This window comes from Pseudopipra pipra, chromosome Z, assembly GCF_036250125.1.
Source record: "Pseudopipra pipra isolate bDixPip1 chromosome Z, bDixPip1.hap1, whole genome shotgun sequence".
NCBI lineage: Eukaryota > Metazoa > Chordata > Aves > Passeriformes > Pipridae > Pseudopipra > Pseudopipra pipra.
Window position 1 is genome coordinate 22,208,015 of NC_087581.1, and position 26,790 is coordinate 22,234,804.

At 38.3% G+C, this 26,790-nt stretch overlaps 2 protein-coding genes across 10 annotated transcripts in view; one reads left to right on the plus strand and one right to left on the minus strand.

Annotated features, from left to right (window-relative positions):
• The window catches only part of POLK (DNA polymerase kappa), a 33,617-nt gene extending 29,652 nt beyond the window's left edge, over positions 1-3,965 (minus strand). For 2 of the 8 annotated variants that reach the window (XM_064641094.1, XM_064641086.1), the window contains exon 1: positions 3,695-3,936. The gene's annotated coding sequence lies outside the window, so the exon portion shown is untranslated. The other 6 variants (XM_064641090.1, XM_064641092.1, XM_064641088.1 and 3 more) reach the window with 6 other exon arrangements.
• A 133-nt stretch (positions 3,966-4,098) lies between these two features.
• CERT1 (ceramide transporter 1) overlaps positions 4,099-26,790 on the plus strand; it is a 76,856-nt gene continuing 54,164 nt past the window's right edge. For both annotated transcript variants that reach the window (XM_064641095.1, XM_064641096.1), the window contains exons 1-3: positions 4,099-4,512; positions 7,849-7,983; positions 26,608-26,724. In XM_064641095.1, coding sequence (XP_064497165.1) covers positions 4,417-4,512; positions 7,849-7,983; positions 26,608-26,724 — 348 coding nt within the window. In that variant the 5' untranslated portion in view covers positions 4,099-4,416. The remainder of the gene's footprint in view (positions 4,513-7,848; positions 7,984-26,607; positions 26,725-26,790) is intronic.

The following is a 26,790-nucleotide window of genomic DNA, read 5'->3' on the forward strand; positions in this document are numbered from 1 at the left end:
AGCCCTGCTTTCAGAACAGCCCTGAGAAGTCTTCTATCAATTTTAATCCTGTAGTGATTTCAAAAAAAAAGGAACTGGCAAAAGAAACTCCACAACAGTATTGTCAGCATTTAATATACATTGTGTTAACAACCTAGGTTCCCTACTAGTGCATTCAACACTGTTACTGTTTTCACTATTCTCTCTCTCTCAATATATAATAAAATCTGGGCTTTCAGAAAACAGAGTCTTCCGATAAAGATGTAAGTATTTTTACAACTGTAATCAGCCAAGGTACATGAAAAATTAATATGGAACAGAAAACTGGAACATAATTCATGGAAGTGAAAATGGCACTATTTTTCAAGTAGCAGCTGACTCAGCATTTTGCAAAAACAAAGATCCCATACAAGTACCTAGACTTAGCCCTGAAGAAAACGAGGCCTTAGAATTATGTCTTTTCTATACTCATTGACTTTAGGATACAGCAAATTAGTCAAATTCATCCTTTTGAAAAGTAAATAATTCACACTGCAAGTAAACAGATAATAGAGACAGCTTCTGACAATGCCCAAAATTAAATGCCAAAACACGTATTTTATTCCATTCATCAAACTGTTCAAATAATTCTTCACTTATGTGAAGAGCAAAAGAAGTAGAATACTCATCTTCTATCAATTTTCTGCAGGCAGGATGCAGTGCAATTCTTTTCTAAATTCTGCTTTCAGTTTCTCTGTCAAAAAACCCTCATGTCTTTAAAATGTCAAAGTTTATCTGAAGGACAAAGAATCATCATATCTTCTTCTGTCTCTGCTGCGCATTTTCAACTGAAGACCTTTTCAACTGAAAGATTTATTTCAAGTTTCTAACTAAGTTTTCCCAGCACTTCCTGATTACTGAAAACAAAGGCTTTAGCAATTTAATCCATAAAGAAAATAATGAAGGAACTGACACTTAATAACAACATTCATCAGTAAAAACTACATCATAGGTGATGTACTTATCTGCAACATGGCCTCTACAGATGTGTTTAGTGACAACATATTCATACATTATTTATTTTTATTTTTTTTACTTAGAAGAAAAACCTTAATTCAGTGACTCACAGAGACCACAATTGCTTTAGAAGAAATTGTCTGAATCATTAATATTTCTGAGCCCATACTATTAGGCAATATGCTGTTGCATAACAAAGCTCCTTAAAGGATCCTCTTAAGAAAAATAGTCTCAAATTTCAGAACAAACATGATCATGCTCATGAACATACTAGGAAGTGTTCATATACTAGGGGTGACTTTTAAAAACTTACAACGAACACCCTAAACCAGAAGGTATGATAGTGGAAAAAAGATATACAAATAGGGAGAAGAAAAAAAAAAAGATATTTATAAAGTTACCCACTTTACACTGCTTATTATGACTGACATCCCTAGAAGTCAAACTCACCCCATTTTGTATTATAAGTAATGTGTCAGCAATATAGAACAACACTATCTGTTGTGCTGTTCTGACAAAGGTGATGACTATTTCCACTTAATAATTTGTAAACTTCTAGCCATCTCAAGACACTAAAAAGGGTACAGACTGGGGATGGGGTGACTTCCAATGAAAGAATACACACAGCAGTGAAACACAAAATAAAGGTTCAGTAGAAAAGGCAGAGAAGGGGTAGAGGGGAGTGAGTGCACCAGCACATCAGTTTGATCTTCTCGTGCTTTAGTTTGCATCCCAGACTGGTCTTGGGGGAGGCACACCAAATTCCTTTCAAACTATACTTAACTGGAAGACTGTGCTTCCAAAGCACACCTGCCACATGACAATTGTTAATGCATGTGCCCTCCATGGGATCAGAGTACTGTAGTCCAAAAATAAACCTCTCGAAGCATTTATAAGAACTTCCAGTCCTCAGCATTAAATCTTTCCTTTACATATCTACGCCCACTGCACCCACATGCTTGCTAATATACATATGGCCTGATCTCATTAAGAGTAACAGACAGCATGTTATATTTTAAAAAGACAGTTGGAACATTTAGAAAAAAGAGGTGATTTACACAAGGTATTCACAATCGCAATACAGCTTTTGGAAGAACATAAACTGGTGACACTGTGGGAAAAAATAAGACGTATTTGAAGTATGTGGCAGATGTAAAAAAAATCTACCAGCTAGCACAGACAGTGCATTATATGAAAAGCTGAAAAGGCAAACCTTTTAGCATCCAGTATGTTTTCATTTAAAGTTTGGTTATAAAATGCTAACCAGACTTAATAATCAAAACAAATATTCTCTCTGTAAAGGATGAATATGTTTGTTGAACAACCTGAAAAAATATCTCCCTAGGCATTTTTATTTTTTAATACCTGATTGAGTCAATCAGTGCCCTGGAGGGGGAGGAAAAGAAAAAAAAAAGGCAAGCTACTTCTGTAACTAAGTGAAAAGTCACAGACTGAAACCATAACAGGGAATGGCTATGTACACATCACTGTCACTGCTAAAAGGACTTGCTCAGACATGCCTCTTCTCCTCCTGCTCTGGATCAGGGTAAAGAAGCTCATTCAGAGTTTAACGGGTTAACACCATTGGCTTTACAGGTGATACCAGTTAATTTAAAAAATGTATGCAGAGAAAAACTATATATTATTCTCATACATACCAACATTTACAAAACCTGGCCACTCTGCTTGCTTGACAAATACAGTACATTTCAACTGACACTAAGAATTAAAAGTCAGGCTTGGTTTCTTTCCAAACAGATGGTTAATCAAAGAACATAGGTTTGTGATAGTGATTTATGTTTTAGAAAATTGTCTAAAGTAGCACCCACAGTAGACTCCTGTAATAGTTTTTTCTGTGCATTGCAGTGATTAGGCAAACATTAAGATGTCTGTGGCTGTCCTTTATTTCTAATTGTTTAGGACAATGATGCTTCTTCATGAATCACTCAGTGTTGCATTTATTGTAAATATCTTTATACCTGAGACTTAACACAGGCATGAATATTATTTAACTTTTAGCCTCTACATATTGAGAATGCATATAAATGCACATAAATGTATATAAATTCTCTTTCAAAAAAATATTAAATCCTCACAGAAATGTCAAACCACCGAACATGAGAAAATTTCACAAGGACTAGTCATAAGGATGAAGAGAGAGGAAAGAATACTACAGCATTGTTCTTGCGATACAACCAGAAGTATAAATTCCAAAACTGAAATTTCCACAACCAGCATATTTAATGCACTTCCCCCCCCCCCGCCCAAGAAATCACGAGAAAGGAGATGAGTTAGTACGAACCGTAAGTCCTTCCCAAACCACTACACCTGCCCAAAAATCTTGAAGTGACAGGTTCAACGGTGGGGTTGGGTTTTTCCCCCTCTCTGCAAATATTCCTCTATCCATAAACATGGACGAATACAGGTGTGTCAGACTTAAGTCTGAAGAAAGAAATCAGCGTTTTGTTCCCTCAACTGCGAAAGCAGTTTGATAAATGGATGCCAGGACACCCGCAGTACCTCGCAGCTGGTGCCGAACGCCGACCCATCAGAGTACCAGCTCTGCCCGTCCCACGCCCTGGGACATCACCGGCGAAGCGGAACCGGGACGGACCCGCCCTCCCGTCACATTTCACCGGAGCCGGCAGCACTTCCCGCCCCTTCCCGCCGCCTCCACCATCTTTGATTAGGGAAAAGTTTGAAGTTCACACCCCCTCACCTCCCCGAATCCCGCCAGTTCGAGGAGAGGAAGGCGAGGGTGCATCTCCTCACCCTAAAAAGCAAGCAGAGCCGGAGAGACGCTTCGCCTCACTAAAGATAACGCAAAGGATAAAGCAAGAGACAAAGCAAACATCCCCCGAGCAGCACCGCCGCCCTCGGGAGCGGAGTTCCCCTCACCGGGGGCGCTGACGCGAGACCTGCCGACACATTCACGGGAACGACGAAATCAAGATGGCGGCAGTCCGCCGGCAGGACTGAGACTACACCTCCCAGCATGCCCTGTGGCACTATCGAGGGGAAGCAGCGCCTCGCTTACGGCTCCGCGGTGCTGGACTACACCTCCCGTGGGGCGCCGCGCGGTGCGGCTGGCGGGGCGGGGCTGGTGAGTGGTGGCTCGGAGCGCCCGCCTCCCCTAAAATGGCGGCGGCGGCGGCGCGCTGAGCGGGCGCGCGCTCGCCCCTCCTCCCCTCAGCGTCCCGGTGTTGTGGCTCTGGCCGCGGGCGGGGTCTGCGGGGCCTCGCTGAGGGGAGTCTGGGGCTGCGAGCCTGGTCGCCGGCCGGTCGCTGGCAGGTCGCTGGCAGGGGTGGGCGGCGCTCGACGGCGGCACCCGCTCAGGTAGAGCCCGGCGCTCCCGTCCCTTCGGCAGGAGGAGGAGGCTGCTGTGGGCGGGGGCCGCTCCGGCTCTTTCCCAGCTCGGCGGTGGCTGCGGCTCCGGGCTCCATGTCGGACAACCAGAGCTGGAATTCCTCCGGCTCCGAGGAGGACCCTGAGACCGAGCTCGGGTTGCCCATTGAGCTCTGCGGGGTGCTCAGCAAGGTAAGCCGCCTCTACCCCCTTCCCGCAGCCCGGCGCTCCCCCATCCCCGCTCCCCTTCTCGCTGTCAGCCCCAGGGAGTGAGGCCGAGGGGCCGTGCGGGGGGGGCGGGGGGGGGCTGTGCGGCTTCGCGGGCGGCGCTGGCACGGCCGGGGCAGCCGCCACCTGACGGCGTAGCCGCTGCCAGGCAGAGCCGTGCCGGCGCCCGCGCCCCCTCCCTCGGCCCCGCCGCCCCCCGCGCCCGGAGCAGCCCATCCTTCCCCGGGGACAGCTGCGGTCCCGGCCGGCCCCCAGCTCGCCGCCCGTCCGCTGCGGGGCCCCGCGGAGCCGGGCCGAGAGGGCGTCTCCCCGCGCCTCGGGCTCCCGGCCTGGGTGTCGGGGCACCCCGGGAGCTCCCGCAGGCACCGTGGTGGCCCGGGAGCGGGCACGGCTTTCAGTGCGAGTATTAAAGCAGGGCAATAAAGAAATACTCCTGCAGCAAGAGATAACGGGAGGAACGGAAAAGGAAAATGGCCCTACGGCTTGTTTCCCCTTTTAAAAATAGCCGGTTTTTTTTTTCCTCTTTTATCGCTGAAAATAAGGTGATATCCAAGTATGTGTCGGGTTGTACCAGGAAATCTTATTTTTAGAAGTACTTTGAAGTTGAATATTAAATTACTAAGTTTGACCACTTCTTTTTTTTTTTTTTAATTACGGAAAGTATATTCAGAATAATGTTTAGAATTAAAGCACTACGTCTTGCATTTTTTTTTCCTGCCCTTCATGATAAGGCTGGGCACAAGCCAAGGTAGGAGACATAAGTTACAGGATACTGAGATCTTAAACTGGCCCTGGATGCAGAGAAAGCAGGTCACACTCTGCTTGTTGTGAGGGACTCTCTGAACTACTTCCATCCTGAGAATGGATATGGATGGATATGCTTCCATCCTTCCAGAGATAAGAAGAATGGTTAGGAGAAAAGAAGGATCTCTGCTTGCATTTGTAAGATCTTCTTATTTAACAGTGGATGGCAGAGGGAGAATGAGATGGCTGTTACAGCAGTTACAATGTGAGATTTTTTGATTGGTGTAGTTTTGCTATTTTGTTTGGGGTTTTTTTCATTGCAAAGGTTTTCTTTGGTAAGATGCTTCCATCATTAGAAGAGATGTAATCTGTGAGATTTAATTCATTTTTGTGTTAGCAAATTAAAAATTAAGTCCAGGTACTGTTTCTGGCATAGAAGGTGAAGCCATGGCTTCAGACATTCTGTAGCTTAGGTATGTGCAAACTTTTTGCTTTTTTAGATGAACATGCTGAGTGTAGCAAACACTGACTTTCCTGTGAGGAATTTAATCTGAATAGTCAAGTATGGCGAAACCTGTTGCAATGAGTATGTTTGAGGGATAAGGTTACCTTTTGTTAGTTGATACCTCAGTAATAATTGAGACAAACTAATTGAAATGAAATGGTAGCACACTGAACTTTCTACTAAGGAAATATCTATTTTTATTAACTTACTTAAGTTCTAAAATCAAAGAAATAAGCTGCAGTTTGCTATGTACTTAGTGTTTCAGTAGTTCTGCCTTTCGCTAAAGAGAAAAGCTTTGAAGGAAATGGAGTAATTTGGTAAGAGAAACTTGTTAGAAGTACGTCCTGCTGGTGTTTTGAAATGTTTTGAAACTCTAGGCTTTTTTTCCATTTTGTTTCCTGCTAACGATTTTAAGGTGGATACGAAGAAAGAACTTCAGCGTGGAAGAGTATTTCTTGAACATCTAGTTTTTCTAGATGCTTGGAAAAACAGTGGTCACTTCTCAGCCAAAACCTTGTGTTTACCCAAGTATGCTTTAAGGAGTCTCTTAATTCATGGCACACTTGAATTGCAACAGCAAGCTTCGATTGCAACAGCAGATGCAAGATTGACTGCTATATTTGTCTCTCTTAACTTTTTCAAAAAAGAAAAGGTGCTTTCCCTTGCTTTTATGCCGAAGACAACTTTGGGCTCTGTCTTTCACCTCTTAGGAGGAGTTGGAAACATAAGAGATAGGAAAAGAGGAAGGCAGGAAATAATATACCTCCATAGCTTGTACTACCAGTTCATGTACTGACACAGCTGAAGCTTTCTTTAAGTAATGCTGAACTTAGCAATTAGTTGTATTAAGAGATGAAAAAGGGCTTTATATTTGGAGAGCAAATCAAGGTCTTGCCTACATTTGAAAATTGTTAGGAATTTCTCAGCGGTAATTTTTTTCTTTAGGCCTCATCATCTGATAACTAGAGTTAACATGTAGTTATAGAATATGTGTTAACTAATAAGTGTAGTATAATGTGGAAATAAGGTGGTTGGTTGATTTTTCTCCCCTCCTCATTTTTATATTACAAAATGATGAATAATGGTTGGATTTAAATGCTAATAAGAGCTTACTTCTCTGAGCTTTTTGTCAAAGAACACTCGTCATAATCAAAGTAATGCTTGCACGATAAGATTGTTTTCAATGCTTTGGTTCTGTTTTTATCAAATTTATAATATTTTTACTGTGATTGAAGACTAAGCTCAGTGTATTGTCAGAATTATAGGATAGTCCTGATTTTCTATCAATATGATATGATTCTACGAAATGCAGTTGGGAAGATGTTGCAAAGATAAAATTAATAATCAGAACTTTTAGTCACTTCTTACTACATCTCTCTAGAATTAGTCCAGAATTTGTTCCTGAAAAATCAGTTTTATTCCATGTGTGAATGTGAAGTCCCTAGAAAAATCTGAACAGCAAAAGCATGATTGAATGTCTGCTGATAAGCAAGTATCTTCTTTGTGAAAGTGGTTAGAATTAAAACCTAAAGCAGTATTAAATTGATAAAAACCTGATTCCTCTAGGCACAATAGTTATTTACTGTATCATGAGATAAGGGCATGATTTTATTTCTATGAAGAGAACTTTATATGACATTTTATATAAAATTTATTTCATGTTCCCTTTAAGTCTTTTGGCCTAACTCCCAATTTTATATCATGTACCTAAATTCTCTTTAGTAGTTAATGTTTGATTTTCTCCCTCCCTCAGTTTCCTCAATTTGTACTATCAGTATGTTTATTATCTTTATTGTAACTGGCCTTGGCAATGCAGTTGCAGTCAAGACATCTGTCTCTATATTGGCTCTTTGGGACAACTGAGTTTTTGTACCTTTAGGAGTTTGTAAAATTATTCTAGGAGCTCTGAGTAGAAAAAAGTTCTCAGTTGGGAAGAACTTGTAAAAATAAGTTGCTTTTTTCTGAAGGTGCTCAAAAGCCTGAAAAATATCCATTTTACTTCCTTTTATTGTTATGTTTCTATTAGCTGATCTTTGGACTTTTTTTTACAGTGGACCAACTACATTCATGGGTGGCAGGATCGATGGGTAGTTCTGAAAAGCAACACGCTCAGTTATTACAAGTCCGAAGATGAAACTGAGTATGGCTGCAGAGGCTCTATCTGTCTGAGCAAGGCTGTGATTACAGTAAGTACTATTTCATTATTGCCGTTATTTCATGTTTTGAGGCGTTATATGTTTGTATTTGGTGAAAGGAAATATGGGTATGGCTAGTTCTCTTAGGTCATCTACTTATGACAGTGAGTGGTGTCAGTGGAACACTGTGAAGCAGGGCAAGGAGTTCCTAATAAGAAAACAAGCGGTTCTCATTTGTGGCTTCAGTGAGCAGCATTTTGCTTCTTACATTAGAGGTTTTTGTGGGTAGAGATACTGTTTGCCTCTGAAGGCTGCAACATTTTTTCCCAGACCCCAGACCAACTTCCCAGAGGAGGTGCCATCTTTCACAGTCTTTGCACTAGAGAGAGAAGGTTTGACTGTACTTTCTGAATATGACTCTGTAGAATGTTTCCAAAGGGAAAATTTCTTCTAAAACGTACTTGCTCTGAACAAGTTTGTGTGTTGCTGTAAAAGAAGGTTCAGAATACACTGATAAGAATAAAGAGCCTACATATAAATGAGCACAAGTCTTATGAGGATTGGCTGAGGGAGCTGGGATTGTTTAGCCTGAGAAAAGGAGGCTCAGGGGGTACCTTATTGCCCTCTACAATTACCTGAAAGGAGGTTTTAGTCAAGTCTAGTTTGCCAGATAACAAGTTACAGGACGAGAGTAAATGGTCTCAAGTTGTACCATGGGAGGTTTAGATTAGATATCAGGAAAAATGGCTTCAGAGAAAGGGTTATAAAACATTGGAACAGGGTGTCCAGGGAAGTGGTGGAGTCACTGTTAAAAAAACCTGTGGATATGATGGAACTTGTGGACATGGTTTAATGGTGAATTTGGTGGTCGTGCTGGGTTGATGGTTGGACTCGATGATATTAGAGGTCTTTTCCAATCCTTACGATAGTATAAAATCTCATAAAGGTGAATTTGTCTTAGATAAAGAAAAAAAATTTGCTTTTTTGGCTTTCAGAATTATGGATATGCATTATGACTAATGCTTGTCAAAAAGCATACCGTAGCTTTTCTGCAGTACCATTGAATAGTCAGTCCAGTTATGTGATTTAGGTAAAAAGAGCTGGACTTCTGTCTAGCACACAAATTCCTAGAGTAATAGTGTTAAATCTTACTATTCTTATTCCACCAAATATGTGGGGGTTTTTTCAAACTGAATTAAAGATGACAAATGAGAAGTATTCTCTTTCTTAGTAATAATCAGCTAACAACTAGAATTTTAATAAACACATCTTGGTTTGAAAAAAAAAACTGTATTGATAACATCAACCATATGCATTTTGGAAAAAAAGCTTGTGAAGGAAAGGAGAGTTTTACATATATATGTATCATAGTCATCTATAAATTGAAACAGATCACCTAATGTATTTTAAAACTGTTTTATAAACTGCTTAAACTTTTTAAACTTGCTCAAGATGTTGCTTAATCAGGAATTTATCATACATAACAACAGTCTCTGGGAGTTCTGACTTAGCCTCTGCTCAGGACTTCCAAAAAGTTTTCAAGTTCACTAGCAAGAGGCTTAGCATGCCAGCTAGGAAGAGATAGGAAGGTATCAACAACCAACTGGCAAGGTTGTTGGTGAAAGAACATCTGGAAGCACACTGTAGAGCACATCTCAGCATCCTGAATTCCACTTGTGGTGGTGGAGTGAGAGGTTATAGTGATGCTGCCATTTCTGCTGGAATGTTTTGATACATTGCAGTTTGTAAAGGGAAGTTGGTGAGCATGTATTCTGACTAGTAATTATGTAACACTGGAACGTCTTACAGGTAATTTTTAACTCTTCTGTCTGGCACTTGTTACATCTGGTAACTTGGAATTGAATTGTTGCATTCGGTTTTCAGTTCTTGAACTTCTTGACTACATTGAGAAAGAATTAAAAGTGTCCACAATTTTAAAAGTTAATCTGATATTTTAGTTGTTCCATTTTTGTTCAAGTTCATGCTTTGTGAGTGGTATTTGACAGTCTAATTGCTTGACTGTAGTTTGAGATGGCATCCCTGAAAGCTAGTAAATTCCTGTTAATTATTTCTAATTGCAATTAAAACTATTGTTGTCTAAATTTTAAAGGTCCAAGAATACCATTGGATCATGTCTCCTGGATGTAGAAATATGCTTTCGAAACTGTCCTGTGATTATTCTGTCTCTTAGTTTTTCAGAATTCATACTTCTAAGTCAGAGTTTTAGCATGAATGCTTCTGGTTTGATAGTTTTGTATCAAATCGAATTTTTTTTTTAACTTAAGTTTTCAATTGAAAATTGCTTATACTTAAATGTAAATTTTAAAAATATTCTTCCTGAGGTAGATGGTTAATCTTTATTCTGTGTCCTTGTAATGTCTTTACTAACTATAAGCTTTCTGGCATGTATTTAAATGCATAAAACACCAAGCTGCTAAAGTCAGTGTTGAGATGACAATATGTGACAACTACCATTGCAGTCAGTGGAACTTACTCTTTACTGTGTGGCTTGTGATTACTTTGGTAGGGAAGGGAAGTCAGGTTTCTTACTGGTTTAATGTAAGTTGAACTGATTTGATGTAGTTGGGATCTTAATCTTTAATATTTTTCATCAATCTTTCACTATACTGTAAGTTCAGTTTCCCTTGATCTTGCTATCCAGAGACAGGTGTAGTAACTACTTTTATCCTAACCTGGTGTATTTCAGTAAGTCTTCCTTCAGTACCATGCAGGACATGAGTGAAATGAGATGTTGTTCGTGGCTGTAATGTTTCTTTGTAGGTGCTTGGAGTTTCATGAAGCTTTCTTTTAGGCACACAGATGAGGTATGCATGTTTGAATCCAGGGGGGAATGTAATGATTTTCTGTGCATAGTTAATTCTACTCCTATTACAGAATGTCCATGTTTTGTTGATGTATAAGCGTAAGTTTGGAAAGCTGCTGTCACTGAGTAGTCTTACTGTACTTCCAGCAATGAAGATCAGTCTAATTCTAAGTCATAATATTAATTGAGACATGAATCTTGTATGCAGAAACCCACAGTTGTTTCTCCTCTTGTTTTATCACTTGTATTGCATTGGTTAGGGATTGATAGATAATTCTACAGGGATATTTTGTAAGACACTCGTCTCACCCCTCTATTTGATGAAAGGCAGACTAATTAAATTAGCTTTTTTGGGTGTTTCAAGTGCAGAATTATATTGTCATACCTCCAGAACAGGTATGGTCTTGTGACAGTAGTCTTTAATTGAATGAAAAATATGGGATCTGGTTGGACTACTTGCTATATTAACTCCTGGGGCTCAAAAGGGCTGATTTTTCTGGAATAAAGCACTAAAGGATGAATATTTATTGTATACTCACTGGATTACCTCAAGTAATGAACCGTCAAGAACTGGCCGTGTGAACTAGGTTTGTGGAAGGACAATGAAAGTCATTATATGATGTTGAGTTGCTTTTATCCAGCTAAGAAAAAACATCTCAAAGGTGTTTAGTTGGTTTATAAAAGGGTAGAAGCTGAAACTCAAGTTAAAAGTTCTGCTATGTAGTCAATGGATGAGAGGAAATTATGGGCATTTATAAAAAGTTGATATATGGACAAATTTAAGCTTTGTTGTATTAATCTCAGCATACTAAGTAACTTTGGTAGGTGGTTGTCAGTGCCAGATGGTCTTTATTAAAGACACTCTTCTTTATCTTAAAGCTTCGTAGTTCTTTCATTCCTAAAGTCAAACTTCCAATGGAGAATTAATTCTGTGTGCATGATTAAGAGTGGATCCATGGCAGTTCTGTAGAGGTGGACCTTTGGGACTCAGTTTTGGAGTTGGAAGGTCTAGGGTCTCTTATTAAAAGAACAAAGAAAATACTCTGTAGACCTGGAAGTTCAACTTTCGGGGGACAGGTCTTTCAACTTGTATTTTCTTTGTCTTGATTACTGTGTCTGTTCATATAGTGTCATCACCACTGTTGTACAGAGTGACTTGTACATATGACTACTAATGTAGTCACAGCATGATAAGTCAAGAACAGCATTCTGTGACCCCCACTTGAGGCAGTCTTGCAGCAAGGCCATCACTGATTTAATCATGGTAGTAATTTATATTAATAGCTTCTCAAATCTCTTTATAAATTCTTAACAACGAACTGTTTATCTGGTGAATTCTAGGGTTTTTCCAGAAAGGATTTGCCTGGTCAGGATAGCTCTTCTGCATGGACCCACACAGACAATCTTGAAAAATGTCATGCTTGATAAAGTTTAAGAATGCTTAAACTCAGCCATGTGTGAACTTTGTGTTTTTTGTCACTAGAGGTGACTGCCTACAGAGGAAGAGGTCCAAAACCTCGAGTTTCAACTTAAAACTTCAGCTTTTCTTCAACTTGCCATGTTGTTTTAATCCAGTGGTTAGTCTTCATCAATGATGTATACTGATATCAAAATCTTTATGGAAACATGCTATTGGTTATTAGTTTGGGGTTTTTTAGAACACTTTGTTTTTATTGTGTTGTAACAAGATGTTTAGACAGGTCTGTGGAAGCGCCTGAACCAGGACTGAGCAAAAAATTCAGTTTGCATAGTGGAGATACTTTCAAGTAAACTAGTTTGTTGGTTTTTTTTTTCAGAAACACTTAATTCAAAGGCACAGTTGCTTTAAGAAGGCAGTAGTGATGCTTTGTATTAATATACAAATTGCTAGCAAGCCATTTACCTTCAGAATGAACTTCTAAAAGGTGAGGGCTTTGAGTATCTGCTGTGAATATCTGGAGCTCAGGACAAGCAAGAAGAAAAGAAAATGGAAGTCTGCAGAGAGACAGCTTAGTGAGTTGTCTTAGCTTTTTCCCCCCTAAGTTGTAATAAATTGCTGTTGTAAAGAACTTCATAAATATTCATTTTATAAATTAGGGCAGATATAAACATGTGTTAGTTTCAGTCTGCTGAAAGAACAAGAACACTATACATGAAAGAGCTAAACTGGTAGTTTTCAATTTTAAGCTTTTCATTTCATTCTATATAGTCTGAAGAGAGTGCGACATGTTTGTTTCCAGTAATCAGCCACTAAAATTAAAAAACTTACCCCACTTTTTAGAGGTAGGTTAGCTGAACAGCTGCCCTTCTTCACTCTAGTACTTCTATTATATTTATAGTGCAACATTGGCCACCATTAATAATTGGGCACTTGTGAGAGGAAGTACAGATTGACATTTTTAAAAGCAGATTTACAAATGAAGAGAGGATGCTTCATGTGTTCATCACATAAAACAGACGCAGAACCTTCCAATGAGAGTTTTTCGTCACAGAAACTTCAGACCTTACAGATATCTAAGTTTTAGAATAAAGATGTGTGGTTTTTGTTGAAGAAGGTGTCAGTGCTAGACAAATATTCTTGGGAGCATGACGAATTGTGTCTTTCAAAGTAGTCTTTCAAAAATTCACCTTGACGTGAATGGTATGTTGCTGTGTTTCTTTTGCGTTTTATACCATGTCAAATGTATCTTTGACTCAGATAGTGTGGTAATGTGTAGAAGTGGACCCACTTGGATAACTAATATGGATAAATTTTGGATTTGTTCATTTCTAGCTACTGCTCCAAAATTTGTTCTTGATAACAGACCTGCTTATGATAAAAAAATGCTGTAATTGCAGTTTTTGTCCACTGATAGGTTTGATTCAGTCTGTTGCTAGTTTAGTTGAACAAGAAGTGATAAGGTTTAGTTGATAAAAGCTTTTATTAAAGCGAAGCTATAAATCTATGCCCTGGGCAGAAACACTAGCAGTAAATTTGTAATAATTGCTAATTGCATGGGAAAATATTTTTTCCAACTGTCTGAGGTTGGAAAACAATCTGGTTTAGTATGATGTGATGAGCATTTAATTGAATAATTAATTTTCTGTAATTTGATAAAGTGCTTCCTCAGCCATAATTGCTACTAAAAAGATGACCTGAGTAAACTAAGACATATAATACAAGCCCTAACTAGATAAGGGTTTATTTAGGACATGGCAATTAGTACTTTTAGGCTTTGGTGTGTGCCTCAAATAATCAAGTAGCTAAATCCAGACTGGTGGAAGATCTTGGTTAAATGGGAAACAGATATTCTAAATAGAGGCAAATGTGGCCAAGAGTACTTACTCATATGTGAAAGGCCAGAGGTAATTCTTTTCTGAAGAGGAAAATGCCAAAGAGCAACAGGAGAGTGAAGAAGAGAAAAGGAGGTAATGCCCGGGAGATAATGATACTGGGCTGCTGCTTGTGCAGCAGGCAGAAGTTGCTTGAAATGTGGGATTCTCCTGGACAATTAGTTTTAGCACTCACATCCTCTGTTCAAATTTGTGTATGCATGTGAGTTATCTGAACCAGCCATTGATGGGTTAATGTGAAAATATGAGAACATTGCCCGGTATATATCCAAGTGCTGTAAAGTGCTAATATCCTTGTCAAGCAAAAACCAATTATTTGGCATGGTGGAGGAATTGATGATTGATAGTGTGTATTGAAGAAATTGTCAGAAATGGAAAAATGCACACCTAGATCAACTTAGGTGAGGCTGTTCTGTGTACTATGATGAAGATTCCATAATGATTAAGATGTAAGAAAAAAAATCTGTAATGTGTATTAAGCAAATATTTTAGGATTACTTAATATTGGTGAAGAATTAGTCTTTAGTACTTGAATGTAATCATGTGTTACCACACACTTGAAGTTAGGGCTGTAATCCACCAGTACTTCCGTCAACTTCTTATTATCAGTGAGAATATTGTTCCCCCACATGACTTTTTATTAAGATAGTTAAATTCTAACACTGTTCGTTATTTGCTGTCCACTTCAGGATCATAATTCCTGGCCGCGGTTTATGTTGGAGCAGGTTCGTGCTGTGGAGTGTTTCTCACAGATGCTACATCAAGTCTTAAATATTCAGTGTTTGCATTAGGTGTTAACTATGATTTTAAAACTCAGCAATTTTTTTCTATTGTATTTGCAATCCTTACTCTTGCTCAGTCTGAATTTCTGTGCATCTTCATAAGTTTGATTAATAGTTGATTTCTTGTTCATGGATACAGTTGGTTCATGTGTCACTCCCTCCAGCGTTGTAGTGTTGCTCAATAGTCCTCCTAGGCAACTTACTGTTGGTTATCTGATGTGTCTTGTGATAGCCATTAATGGTGTTTACAACAGCTCTATTTAGGATTTGTGCAATATTAGACCTCACTTTTGGATATGCATTCATAGAATGATTAAGTTAAAAGGTCAGAATACTTTTTTTAATTTACTAATATGCAGCTGCACTCAGCCATATGTTTTAGTTGCTTTCTGAAGTCACTATCTTACCAGCCTTTCATTTTTGTCCATACATGGAGAATAATTCTTCATAGATAATTAGTTGAGTGTTGTTTTCTCCTTCTCCTAATTCATGTTTTTTCTCCTTTGGGCATAAACTTTAGTTGCTGCTTTTCTCTTGTTCCGGGTGAATTCTGATCAATGTGAATTAGATCAAGTAGTCTGGGGAACTTCAGCCACTTCTGAAATCTGTTTAGTGTGTCTTTCCACTCGACTGATTGAGGTCCATCTTTCCTCAGTTAAGAGGACTAGTTGGAACAGAATGTACTACCCCATGTCTCCAGGCACTTAACTCTGATTGTACTGTCACTGGTGTCTGATATATTCTTAAAGCTTTTTAAGTTGCTGTCTTTTAAGGATGATGCTCTTTTTCCTAAGCTGTCTTTTTAAGCTCTTTCAGAACTAATTGTGTGTATAGATATATATGTACAAAAATATATAAATATATGAAGTAATTAGAGGAAGCTGTGATGAAAGAATTTAGACTGACAATTCAGGTCAATTTTAAGTTTAGAATGAAAGGCTGGCATTTTTAGGCTGACATTCATTAGCAACATACTTTGTGCTTTTAATTAGTTCTTACATGTTGTTAATTATTGCTATACATTAGTTCTTACACACTAACCATTATTGTTATGTATTCAAAGCGGTCAGTTGTATATCTGACATATCCTAAATTAGCTGTAGCTATGCAGTACCATGTAGTACCAGTATCATGTAGCTAGCCTGATATCCTTGTTCTCGATGGTCCTAGTTCCTGAGGTCAACCTAACCTGATTTAAGAGCTCTTCAGTAAGGGGTGGGAGGAGGTGACAGGACAGGGATAGAACTGAAGTAGGCATCTTCTGCCAACACCCCCCTCCCCCCAGGAATTAGGATTTTTTGTAACCATCTTTTATAAAATGATTGAGGCTCATGACCCTTGACTGTATGTGGTGTCATGCTGGAGAGGAGTTCCTATCCCAAACTGCAGCCTTTTTGCTTCTTTGCCCTGTTGCTCAATTGTTAGGTTTTTTCTTTTCCTCTGGAGTACCTGCTCCCACCAAGAGCAAAAACAGCCTTCCTGGCTCTGGGGATCGCATGTTTTCACTGACCAGTATCTGATCATTAAGGAGTTGTTTGTGGTTCTGGAGGCCTCTGCTTTTCATCTATGTCCATAGTTTTAAGATCTTTGATATCACATGCTTAAATTTGATATTGTAAAGAGACATCTGGTACCAAGGTCTAGTTCATAGAGCCAGTTTCATAAGATGTTGATAATGAGCCTTACGGATCAAGACTTGGACTTGCATAGTTAGCATAAGTCCTGTTGCTAATAATGTTAATACTGCATTTATGGAAATGCTTATTCAGTTGTAGTATGTTAAGTTGCTTATGTTTGTAATCAAATGAAACTAATCTTAAATTGTAGTGTGCTGCCTTCACAGGTACAGCAGGCCTCTGTTTTAGCTGCAACTCCACTGATTTCCTAGAATTGGAATTTCCAGTCCCATCACCATAAATCTAAGTCCAGAATGCTCTAGTCTCTCCACCAGCAAGTAGTAGTGCTGTGAAGCATTGTTTTTCTCCTAGGGTTGAGTACCGTCTCTGGATACTTGCTCATGGTTTTCTTGTGAAATCTGTATTGTTCAGTTGCTGCTGGTGTATGTGCCGCTGGGTCTTCTGTGCCATGCAGCAGTACATCATGCAAGGTACAATGCAGCTGATCAATACACAAATAGTTATTTTAGGAGTGCAGCAGTGCATAGGTGATTCCTGTTATAAAAATATTATAAAGATAACCTTTTAAAAAAGTGGCGCACACAATGTTTCTGCATTCTCTGAAGCTGATACAAAGTTGCCTGGCTTCCTGCCTCATTGGTAACTCTATCTTCCTTCTGTGTATGGTGGGATTCCTAAGCAGTTTAATTTGGTGATTGGTAAACAATTCTAGGCTGATGTTTTTCTGCATGGTATATCATTCTGTTTGTGTTTTTTTTCCATAGCTGATGCATGTAGGTGTTGGATAAATGCAATTAAATTTTCCTCCAAATGGAAGCCTGAGAAGTATCATACAAGTTTTTCTTCAGGGGACTCAGTTCTCTGATTTGGTTCTCACCAAGACAACAATATATACGCTTCCATTTCCAGTATTTCATATACTGGATTCATTAGCTGATACTTAGCTCTAAAGGCCAGTTTTGAATTAGTTCAAGTTTTGAATTCTTCAGACTGGTCAAACAGGACAGGCGTATTAGTTATATCCTCATTTCTCACACTGTGTATCTAAATCTGTTAATACTGAATCACTAATCCAGGGATCTTGTACGTAGTCACTAGTGGATTAAGGTGACAGCTGCATGCACATGCTGACTTACAACTGTTTCAGTCTTGCCCTCTTTCTTCTAGTAACGCAGTACCATTCCATGTCTTTGACTGAAGTTTAGCTGACATTTCAAGTCCACTTCTGTTACACTCTAGGTCTTGCTATTACAAGTAATTTTTTTTTCAGTAGGCATTTGAAGCACATCTCAGAGATGTGTTTACATATAAACCAATACAGCATGACTTGATATTACATAGTAATTCCATTTTATTAACAGGGAAATAATTTGATGAAATATTAATTTAAAAAATCGTGTACTGTAAGATATTATGCTGTGAGATAGACGATTCATCACAAAAAATCTTAAAATTATTTCTATACAATCGCTTCTGCATCTGAACCTCTTCAGCAGGTGTGCAGAAAACCAGATTGACCACGTTTATGCTTGAGAACTTTGGGTTTCAAATTTCAAATTTCAAATGTGGTTTCACTGCTAAAGTACTATGTATAATATATGCTTGATCCAGACTTGAAAGGGCAATTCTCCAATGAGAGAACTTCTTTGCAATGGATTAAACCTAGCTAATTTTAAAGTCTGCATAGCATGCTACCAAACTAATTTTTAATTCTGCTCATCATGCTGCTGCTTTCACTGGCCATTACTTTAGTTAGATTTGGAAAGATAAGATTATTATTTAAAAGAATAATAAGTGTTGAAAATCATTTTGAAAAGCAAATATGCTAACTTAAGACCTGAAGTGAAATATTAGTGGGAAAGAATGTAAAAATTTTTAATAGGCCTTTATATTTTTAAGCCTATTTCTAAGGAAGTTTTTTTCCTACATGTGTAAATTCTTTTAAATGTGGTGATGAACAATAAGCAATTAGCCCATATTTGGCCCCTCAAAGGCTCATCACTGTTTCGGTAGGCATAGAGTTGTCCTGTTTATTTGCTTGTTCACAATAAAGTTTTCCTATACCCTGTAAAAAAATTACAACCAGCTAATGCAACTAAAAAGTGGGTTCTTCTTGCTTAAGAGTAACAAGGAAAGTCAAGACATTGTAGTGCAGTGTTTCTATTGGGTTTTGCTTGGATTTTGGAACTTGGAAAGGGAAACCAGAATTTTGTGTTGTGAATTTCGACAGACCTAATTCCCCTTGACTTTTCTTGGGGCAGCAGGGGGCAAATACAACAGATAAGGGGGATTAGAATTTGCAACATTTTGGGGGGGTTCAGTACATTTTTAATGAAATATAAACAATGGAGTATAATGCTTTCTCCAAGTTGCTCCATCCTGGCAGTTAGATCTGGGGTAGATATTGATATAAAAAGTAAAAAACCCTTGCAAGATTAATTACTTTAGTAACTTTAGTGTTATACTTCTAAAGCCAAGTGTCTTCAAAAAGAAGTCAGAGAGATAAAAAGATCTTGATGAACTTTTATGATTACACTAAGTGAACATGGTGAAGTTGGGGGCTACCAGGCAGCCTCTGTGAGGAGACTCCAGGTTGTCCTGCAGTGAACACAGCCAGTTCCAGTCAGCTTCACTGGACCCAGCACAGGGCACAGCTGAGCCCCTCAGCCATTGTGGTGACACCTCAAGGTAAACATAGTCAGAGGGACAAAATACCACTCAGAAATGTGTGAGAAAGAGAGGAGTGAGGAAAAAGTGTGAGAAACAGCTCAGAGCAGGAAGAGATGCTCCAGCCACAGAGCAGAGGTCCCCTGCAGCCTGTGGAGGAGACCACTGTGCAGGCATTTCCCTGTAGACTGTGTTGAGAACTGCACCAAACCAGATGACCACACTGCAGCCTGTGTAGGACCCAACAATAGCAGCTGGATATATCCTGACACAGGCTGCAATCTCTGAAAAGCCCGTGCTGGAACAGATGTACCCTGAAGAACTGCAGTGATGGACAAAATCATTTCTGGAGCAGATGAAGAGTGTGAGGAAGGAGTGGCAGAGTTAGTATTACTGACTGACCACAGCCCTCATGCCCCATCCCCCGTGCCTGCATTTTCAGTTTTGTCTCGTTTCTCACCATCCAACTCTAATTGGTCACAAATTAAATCAATTTTCACCAAGTCAAATCTGTTTGATCCTGCTGGCAGGAAGTGAGTGATCTCCCTGTCTTTATGTTGACCCATGAGCTTTTCAGTGACTCATAAAGAAATAAAGTAACTTGAGAAATACTTGTTCTTAGTATTTAATACTGCACAAAAGCCAGTGTTTTGTAGACCTGTCTTGTCTGGTAAAATTCTAACCAAGCATAATATTATTTGGTAAAACACATACTTTGATTCAGCTTAAAGGATTTTTCCATTGATAATTTACATACTGTTCATCTTATAGAATACAACTTTTAAATCATCTCAGTGGTATTTAATTTCACTTTCTTTCTGTTCTTTTTTTTTTTTCTATAGGTTAGCATATTTTCAGCCATTTTACATTTTTTAGTCAGAGGACATAATTTCTTCACGGTTTGGATCTGTCATGAATTAAATGCTCTCAAAAATTATTTTAAGATGTGCACTTTTCGAAACTTGGCTGAGATTTTCCTCATGCTTTTTTCCAGCTAACTAATCACAGGCCTTGCCAATTCCAAGCTGGTTTTTCATAGGAGTTGAAACAGAGTTTTCATATGTACTTTTAAAACTAAGTTTTTCAATCATACAGCACAAATCTTAAACTTTTTATCTCTGTTTGGTTAGCACTTCAACATAGGTACATATAAGAAGCGCTCATATGAGTTTTCTGGCATCAAATAGGTTCTTTTTTTTATTTGTTCCCACAGTCAAAGTACACACTTTGGTGTTAGTCTCACTTCTCAATAACTGCAGTTTTTCTTATTTTGATACATGCTGCTTACTGAAAATCATGGAGTGAAGACATTTTTTTTCTTTATTTGACCTTGTTACCTGCTACCTTATATCACTTTCCCTTTTTCTGTTGCATCAGGTAAGCTACCTTTTAAGGTGCTCAGCACTGTATTTCTAAAGCTCGTCATGTAAGATGTTATGCTTTCTCTCTTTTTAACATAGGATACTGGTTTTGTCCATTGCATTGAAAATTGTCACGTGCACATCTCTTCCTTTGTCCAGTTTGCTGCTTTCTGTTGTGAGGATGTTCCCTTTTCTTATGTGTGAATACAGTCCTCTTTCAAACTTATGTCTGTTTCAAAAGTAATACGATGTAAAAGATGCAATTTATTATATTCTAATAATTGCTCATGCCGCTCTATCCTTTCTTGTCCTATCCGTATTATCCGGGAATGATCTCTTGGATTTCCTGTTGGAAACTAGAGAGGATAGAGGTGTTTTTGGCATTTGAATGAATACATCCTGGTCCAGAACCCATTGAATGACCTATGAGCTTTTGTGGTAACTGCTCTGAACATCTTTTTTTTTTTTTTTTTTTTTTTTTTTTAAAGGAAGTGGTAGTTTGTTCAGGTACCTTGTAACTGGAGGATTTCAGGAAGTTGAAGAATGGTGGAAAAGGGATGATTTTTCCTGAATTCCATGGGAATAGCAGAAAAATTAACCAGTAGATAAATTGTACCTTGCATTATAGGACAGTGACACGGTTCACATGGGAAAGATTGTGTGTTCAGCTCTCTTGAACTGGGAAACATTGGTTATGATAGTTTATCTTGCATCTCACTTTCCAGGGTACAACTTTTCATGTCCAATTTCATAAGACATATTTAAGCTGCAATTGGTTTAAAAGTTTTGCAGGCTTATTAATGTGAAGGTTCATGCAGACAGACATCAGAGTTGCAAAGTGATGTTTCGGTACTTCCCTGTCAGAAGAAGCAAAGGGCAGAATGTACCAACTTGTCTATTAAGTGGAAGAGAAGTGACTGGGGAGTGGTTTGTCCCTATGCACATGCTACAAGCGAAAAAAACCCATAAGTCTGTAAGCATGGGCTACAGTGTTTGCATCAGTGAAATATAAAAAACACTTTATGTTTTATGTAGGAAGAGTAATCTTAAGTCATTTTTACTTAGATAAGGCATTTTTTGTTTCTTAAAGACTGAGTATCAGTATTTTTAATAGCTTCAGGTATTTGGATATAAGGCCATAATGGCCATGTGTAGGCCATTTTTTGAAGAAAAACTGAAGTTTGATTACCAAAACTTAAATTTGTTTTCTCAATTTTCAGTTAAGTAACTTTTGACTGACACTTTCCTCAAGCCTACCTGAAAAAAAGAGTCTGAAGTTCTGCCAACTTGTTTTGAGTTGCTTTAAGAGAAGCAGGGGGAAACATAATGTTTTAGCTTAAAGCTACTACTAAAGTCTTTGATAATGATTGAAAGCTAACAGTCGTTATTTCTTGTCAGAGGAAGTTCAGATCATTCGAGCTTTTTCCTTTAAGAGAGTTTTGCAAAACCTCTTAAGTAAATTAAGTAAACCAAAATGTATTACTTCACAAAATGCCTTTTCCAAAGTAATGATTTCTCAAAATTTTGCAATATTTTTTTAGAGGGAATAAAACAAGTAGTACTTAATATTTGCCTTCATTTTAAAATTATTCTTTTATGAATGTAGTTCTCTTTCAAGATTTCATGTCTCTGATTATGCAGTCCACAGAAAAGTAAATAATGTGGTGGTCTAGCAGGATGAATGAGAATGAGCATTAGAGGTTTTATGGAATCTGGCTTAAATATGACTGGAATTTAGAAATCCAGGAATTGTATTCAGCAGTTGAATAGGTTTTCACATTTAGCTGTGGGCAAAATCAGTGTGCAGCTATACTAAATTTTTTATTCTTCTATATGAAAAGAATTAATTGTTGGCATCGCAAAAAAAAAAAATAAAAACCTCCAAAAAGCTGCTATGTCAAAAGTTCAAGGATAAATAACTATGTACTGCCGAACTAGGTAGGTACAATGGTTGTCTTCACTCAGTTAATATATGTTATTGCAATGTATAACACTAGTGTATTTGTAAACTGCAATTATATTCATAGCAGTATATGATACTGCTTTTTAGTAACTGAGAACTGTGTCACTAGCATAAATTCAACAGAGGCTATCATCTAGCTAGGCATTCACATCTGAGAGAGAATAAAGAATGGTAGGTCTTATTTTCTGTAGGCCTCTATTGTTTGTCTTGTGTCCTAGTTCCACACTCAGTATTTTCTTAATACAAAAAACCCTTCAAAAATTTAAAATAATGTTAGCTTAGGTAAGTTTTAGTTCTGCAATGGGAATAATGGCAGAAGCCCACTTTAATAATTGTAATATGCAGGCTTGAGTTGTATCTGCTGTGAACCACCCTGCCTTTCCTCTGTAGGGAAAACAAGAAATGTCTTTAATACCACTTGGAGTAGTGAGAGAGCAAGTGAAAGTTCCTTCATTCAAGGTGTTTTTCTTTTTTCCCTCCCATGGAATACTCTTCCATGTTATAAAGTATATAAAAACACTTAAGACTTTCCTGTGTGATTTGCCTTAAGCACCCGAACCAGTGTTTTTCAAGCAGATACTGCTCTGAAGTTTGTTTCATGAATACATCAGGCTTTACAGCTGCATAGCAGGAAGGATTTTGTGGCAATGCAGTCAGCTATGACTCATGAGACCTGAGCTGGCTACTGACTTCCTCAGTAACTGTAGCCAAGTAAGTGTTTCTTCATGTAAACTGTTCTTGCTGGTTTAGAATTTAAGAGCTACTATCCTTTGGTTTTGGACAGAAGGATCTGGGACACTTGAATGCTTGGAATTGCCTTTGTTTCTGCAGGATTCTCTGGGGATGCCTTGGAAGAAAGATTACAAGGCATACCAAAAGGGTGTTTGGGGATGCTGGAGTCTTCTTTCTTGCAGCATATTCTTGCACAGAATTATGATTTAGCTGAGTTTTGGTTGGGTTTGGGGGGTTTTTTTGGTTTGGTGGTTTTGTGGGTTTTTTTAATGCTGGCTCTAGAAGGAGCTCTTGGTGCACACAGCGATTGCCTCTGCCACAGACAAGTCTGTCCAAAAGCAGCTTGGAAAATGCTATAAGTGTTTTCTGGTTCTCCCATTCACAGTGTCTTATTGGTCTGGGTTTTATTGCCCAGTGCCCTCTCTATTTATTTATGTATGCTGCTTGAAACTGCTGCAGAGTGGGAAAAAGCAGCATGAAATGAAAATGTAGTGAGTTGAGGTCTACAGGAAGAAGGTGAAGAGAAATGGAAAAGCTTCCAGCAGGTGTAAAGGAGAGGGTCAGACTCGTCTGAGGAGGATGTTAGAAGGAAAACGGACAGATCTTAGAAGTTGTGAATGACACTTGGTGGTCTCTGCTAGATGCAGCTACAGACAACAGTAAAACCATTTATAGCAGGAGGTAAACCAAGGAAGTTTGTCTATAGCTCCGTGGCTCAGTGGGGAAGGGAATGTAACAGATGATACCAAAAGGTTACATACAGAAGTCTGCCAAGTTATCAATGAAAATGAAATGTGAACTCTTACTAATTGAGAAAAGGGATAATTGACAACAACCTCATTTGCTCTGTGTTAAGAAAAGAACAGGTCACATGTGGATCAGGTGTTTTATTTGTCTTTCATGTTCAGTTAATACAGGGTTCCTACAATGAAGCATGTCTTCAAAAAAAAAAAAAAACAAAGGAAAAGAAGAAGCAGCAATGAGTTTGATTTCAGTTTCCAAAAATATGGAAAATAGGCAATTAATAAGTACTGTGGGATGTTAAATAGGTAACATGCATCTGTCAAAAGCAAATCATGTATCACCTGCCTAACTTCCTTTTAAAGCATACCATTGTAGGGGGTTATTTCTTATCTTTAAGCAAGTTGGTCTAATAGGACCACCTGATCAGCTGGGTTTTTTGTAACATGGTAACTGTACAGTGAGCTGAATGTAACCCTAGACCTGATTTATAGAATGTGCTGAATTGGAAGGGACCCATCAGGATCATCACGTCCAACTCCTGGCCCTACACAGGACACCCTAAGAGTGACACCACGTGCCTGAAAGCATTGTCCAAACACTTCTTGAACTCTGTCAGGCTTGGTGCTGTGACCATTTCCTTGGGGAGCCTATTTCACCCAACCACCCTCTGAATAAAAACTTTTTCCTAATATCCAACCTAAACCTCCCCCCCTCGACTCAGCCTCATGCCTCGAGTCCAGCACTGGTCATGAGGGTGAAGAGATCAGTGCCTGCCCTTTCCGCTTCCCCTCACGAGGAAGTTGTAGACTGTGATGGGGTCTCCTCTCAGTCTCCTCCACACTGAACAAACCAAGTGACCTCTCTTCCCTGTCCAGCTGAGGAGGAGACAGACAGGCTTTGGTGGAACCTGGCACTGAGCCAGGGTCAAACCATCACATGTCCCTTCTCACATGCCTATTATCTGATTCAGTGAAGCCAGTGATGTATAGAGCCAGTTTTGAAAGTTGTTTGAATTGTATTAACTTGAAATGGGCAGGTATTAGGTAATTAGTAGCTGCAGTTGTTTGACTTGATTGTCAGTTTTTTCAGTTGCTGGAGATTTTTCCCATGGAAAGTTTAAATTTCTTTAAATTGAACTTAGGTTCAGATGCTTGACCAAATATGTAAAGCCTTAAAAAAAAAAAACCAAAAAACGAAATGAAACTTAATGTACTTTGTTAAACTTTCTACCTCATTTTTTAATTTTGTATTTTGAATTCTGTTCTGCTTTTCTCCTTCCTTAGTATATTTAGAAAAAGAAAGATACTTTAGTGTGTAACTAGCTTCTGATTTCCAAATTCTTTGAAAAAAATTCTCACTAGCACTGGAATGGTGTGCACAACAAATGAGACTTGGTTTTAGGTTTTCTTTTGTGGAGTGTTTCATGAGCGCTTTAGTCTGCAAGATGAACATACTGGCAGAGGGGTTCATGTGTTGTAAAGGATATTACCTACGTGTGTAGACTTGTCTTTAGCATCTGGTAGCAATATTTGTGGTCCTTTAGATCGCGTCGCTAGCCTTAATCCTGGAGCCTGTTAGCCTCCTACAGTTACTTTTAATTTGCATTCAAATTCAAAAAGGTATTTAGAAATACCTGTGTTATGTTTCTCTAAGAATAATTTTCAAGGGTGAAGGGTGTGGGGACTATTGGGCTCAGCTGAATGTTTGCTGAGGAGTAACTTTGAACTGACAGCGTCAGGATACAGGGCAGATTAGATCATTGTGTTCTTTTGCTGTACTTTTCTTACCAGCTTCATTGTAATGCTGGTAAAAGCTTATTAGCATTTAAGGCACGTGAACTGTAAGTTAGATGCAGTTGAGTGGAGAACTTTTAAAAGATTGCACATGGCTCCCATTTATCTGTGAAATATACCTGGTGAAAACAGTTGAGGCAGAGGATGTCACAGCTTCCTTAAGTTCCTGCTCTGACTTGCTGTTTAGCTATGGTCTACTTTTATGGTTCCATCCTGGTACCTTTTTGCTATGATGTATGTATTCCATCTAAAATTAATACAGATAGCAGTAATGTTATGCTTTTTTTGTCCTGCTCTTAAATTAAAATGTGTGTGTGTGTGTGTATATGTACGTGTGTGTGTATTTTTCTGTATAGTAGGTGTTTTGCTAAAGGACTAGAAGCATTTGAAAAGATGAAACTTATTTCTATGTGGAATTTATTTATGAAAATTTTATTGAATAATATATTATATATTATTATATTATATATTATATATATTATATATATAGTATACATTATATATATTATATATTATATATATTATATATATTATATATATTATATATATTATATATATTATATATATTATATATATATTATATATATATTATATATATTATATATATTATATATATTATATATTATATATATATTATATATTAAACAGGCTTTTCTATTTCAGAAGACCAGCATTTTTCATTATGAGAGTGTATGTTCATTATTTGAGACAGCTTCTTAAAACGGAATTTAGAATCTAGAATGAATTCAAGACAACATAGATTAGATTTTCTAATTAGTGTTTAAGTTTCAAAATAATCTGTGAGGTAATATTGACCATGTTGCTAATTTTGTCTGCTCTTACACTCTTTTCTGTCACAGCCTCATGACTTCGATGAATGCAGATTTGATATCAGTGTGAATGATAGTGTTTGGTACCTCCGAGCTCAGGACCCAGACCACAGACAACAGTGGGTAGATGCAATAGAACAACACAAGGTATGCTAGTTTTTGTTTTCTGCTTTCCTTTCTCACTCCCTTGTTAGATCAAACATGGTGCTTGCA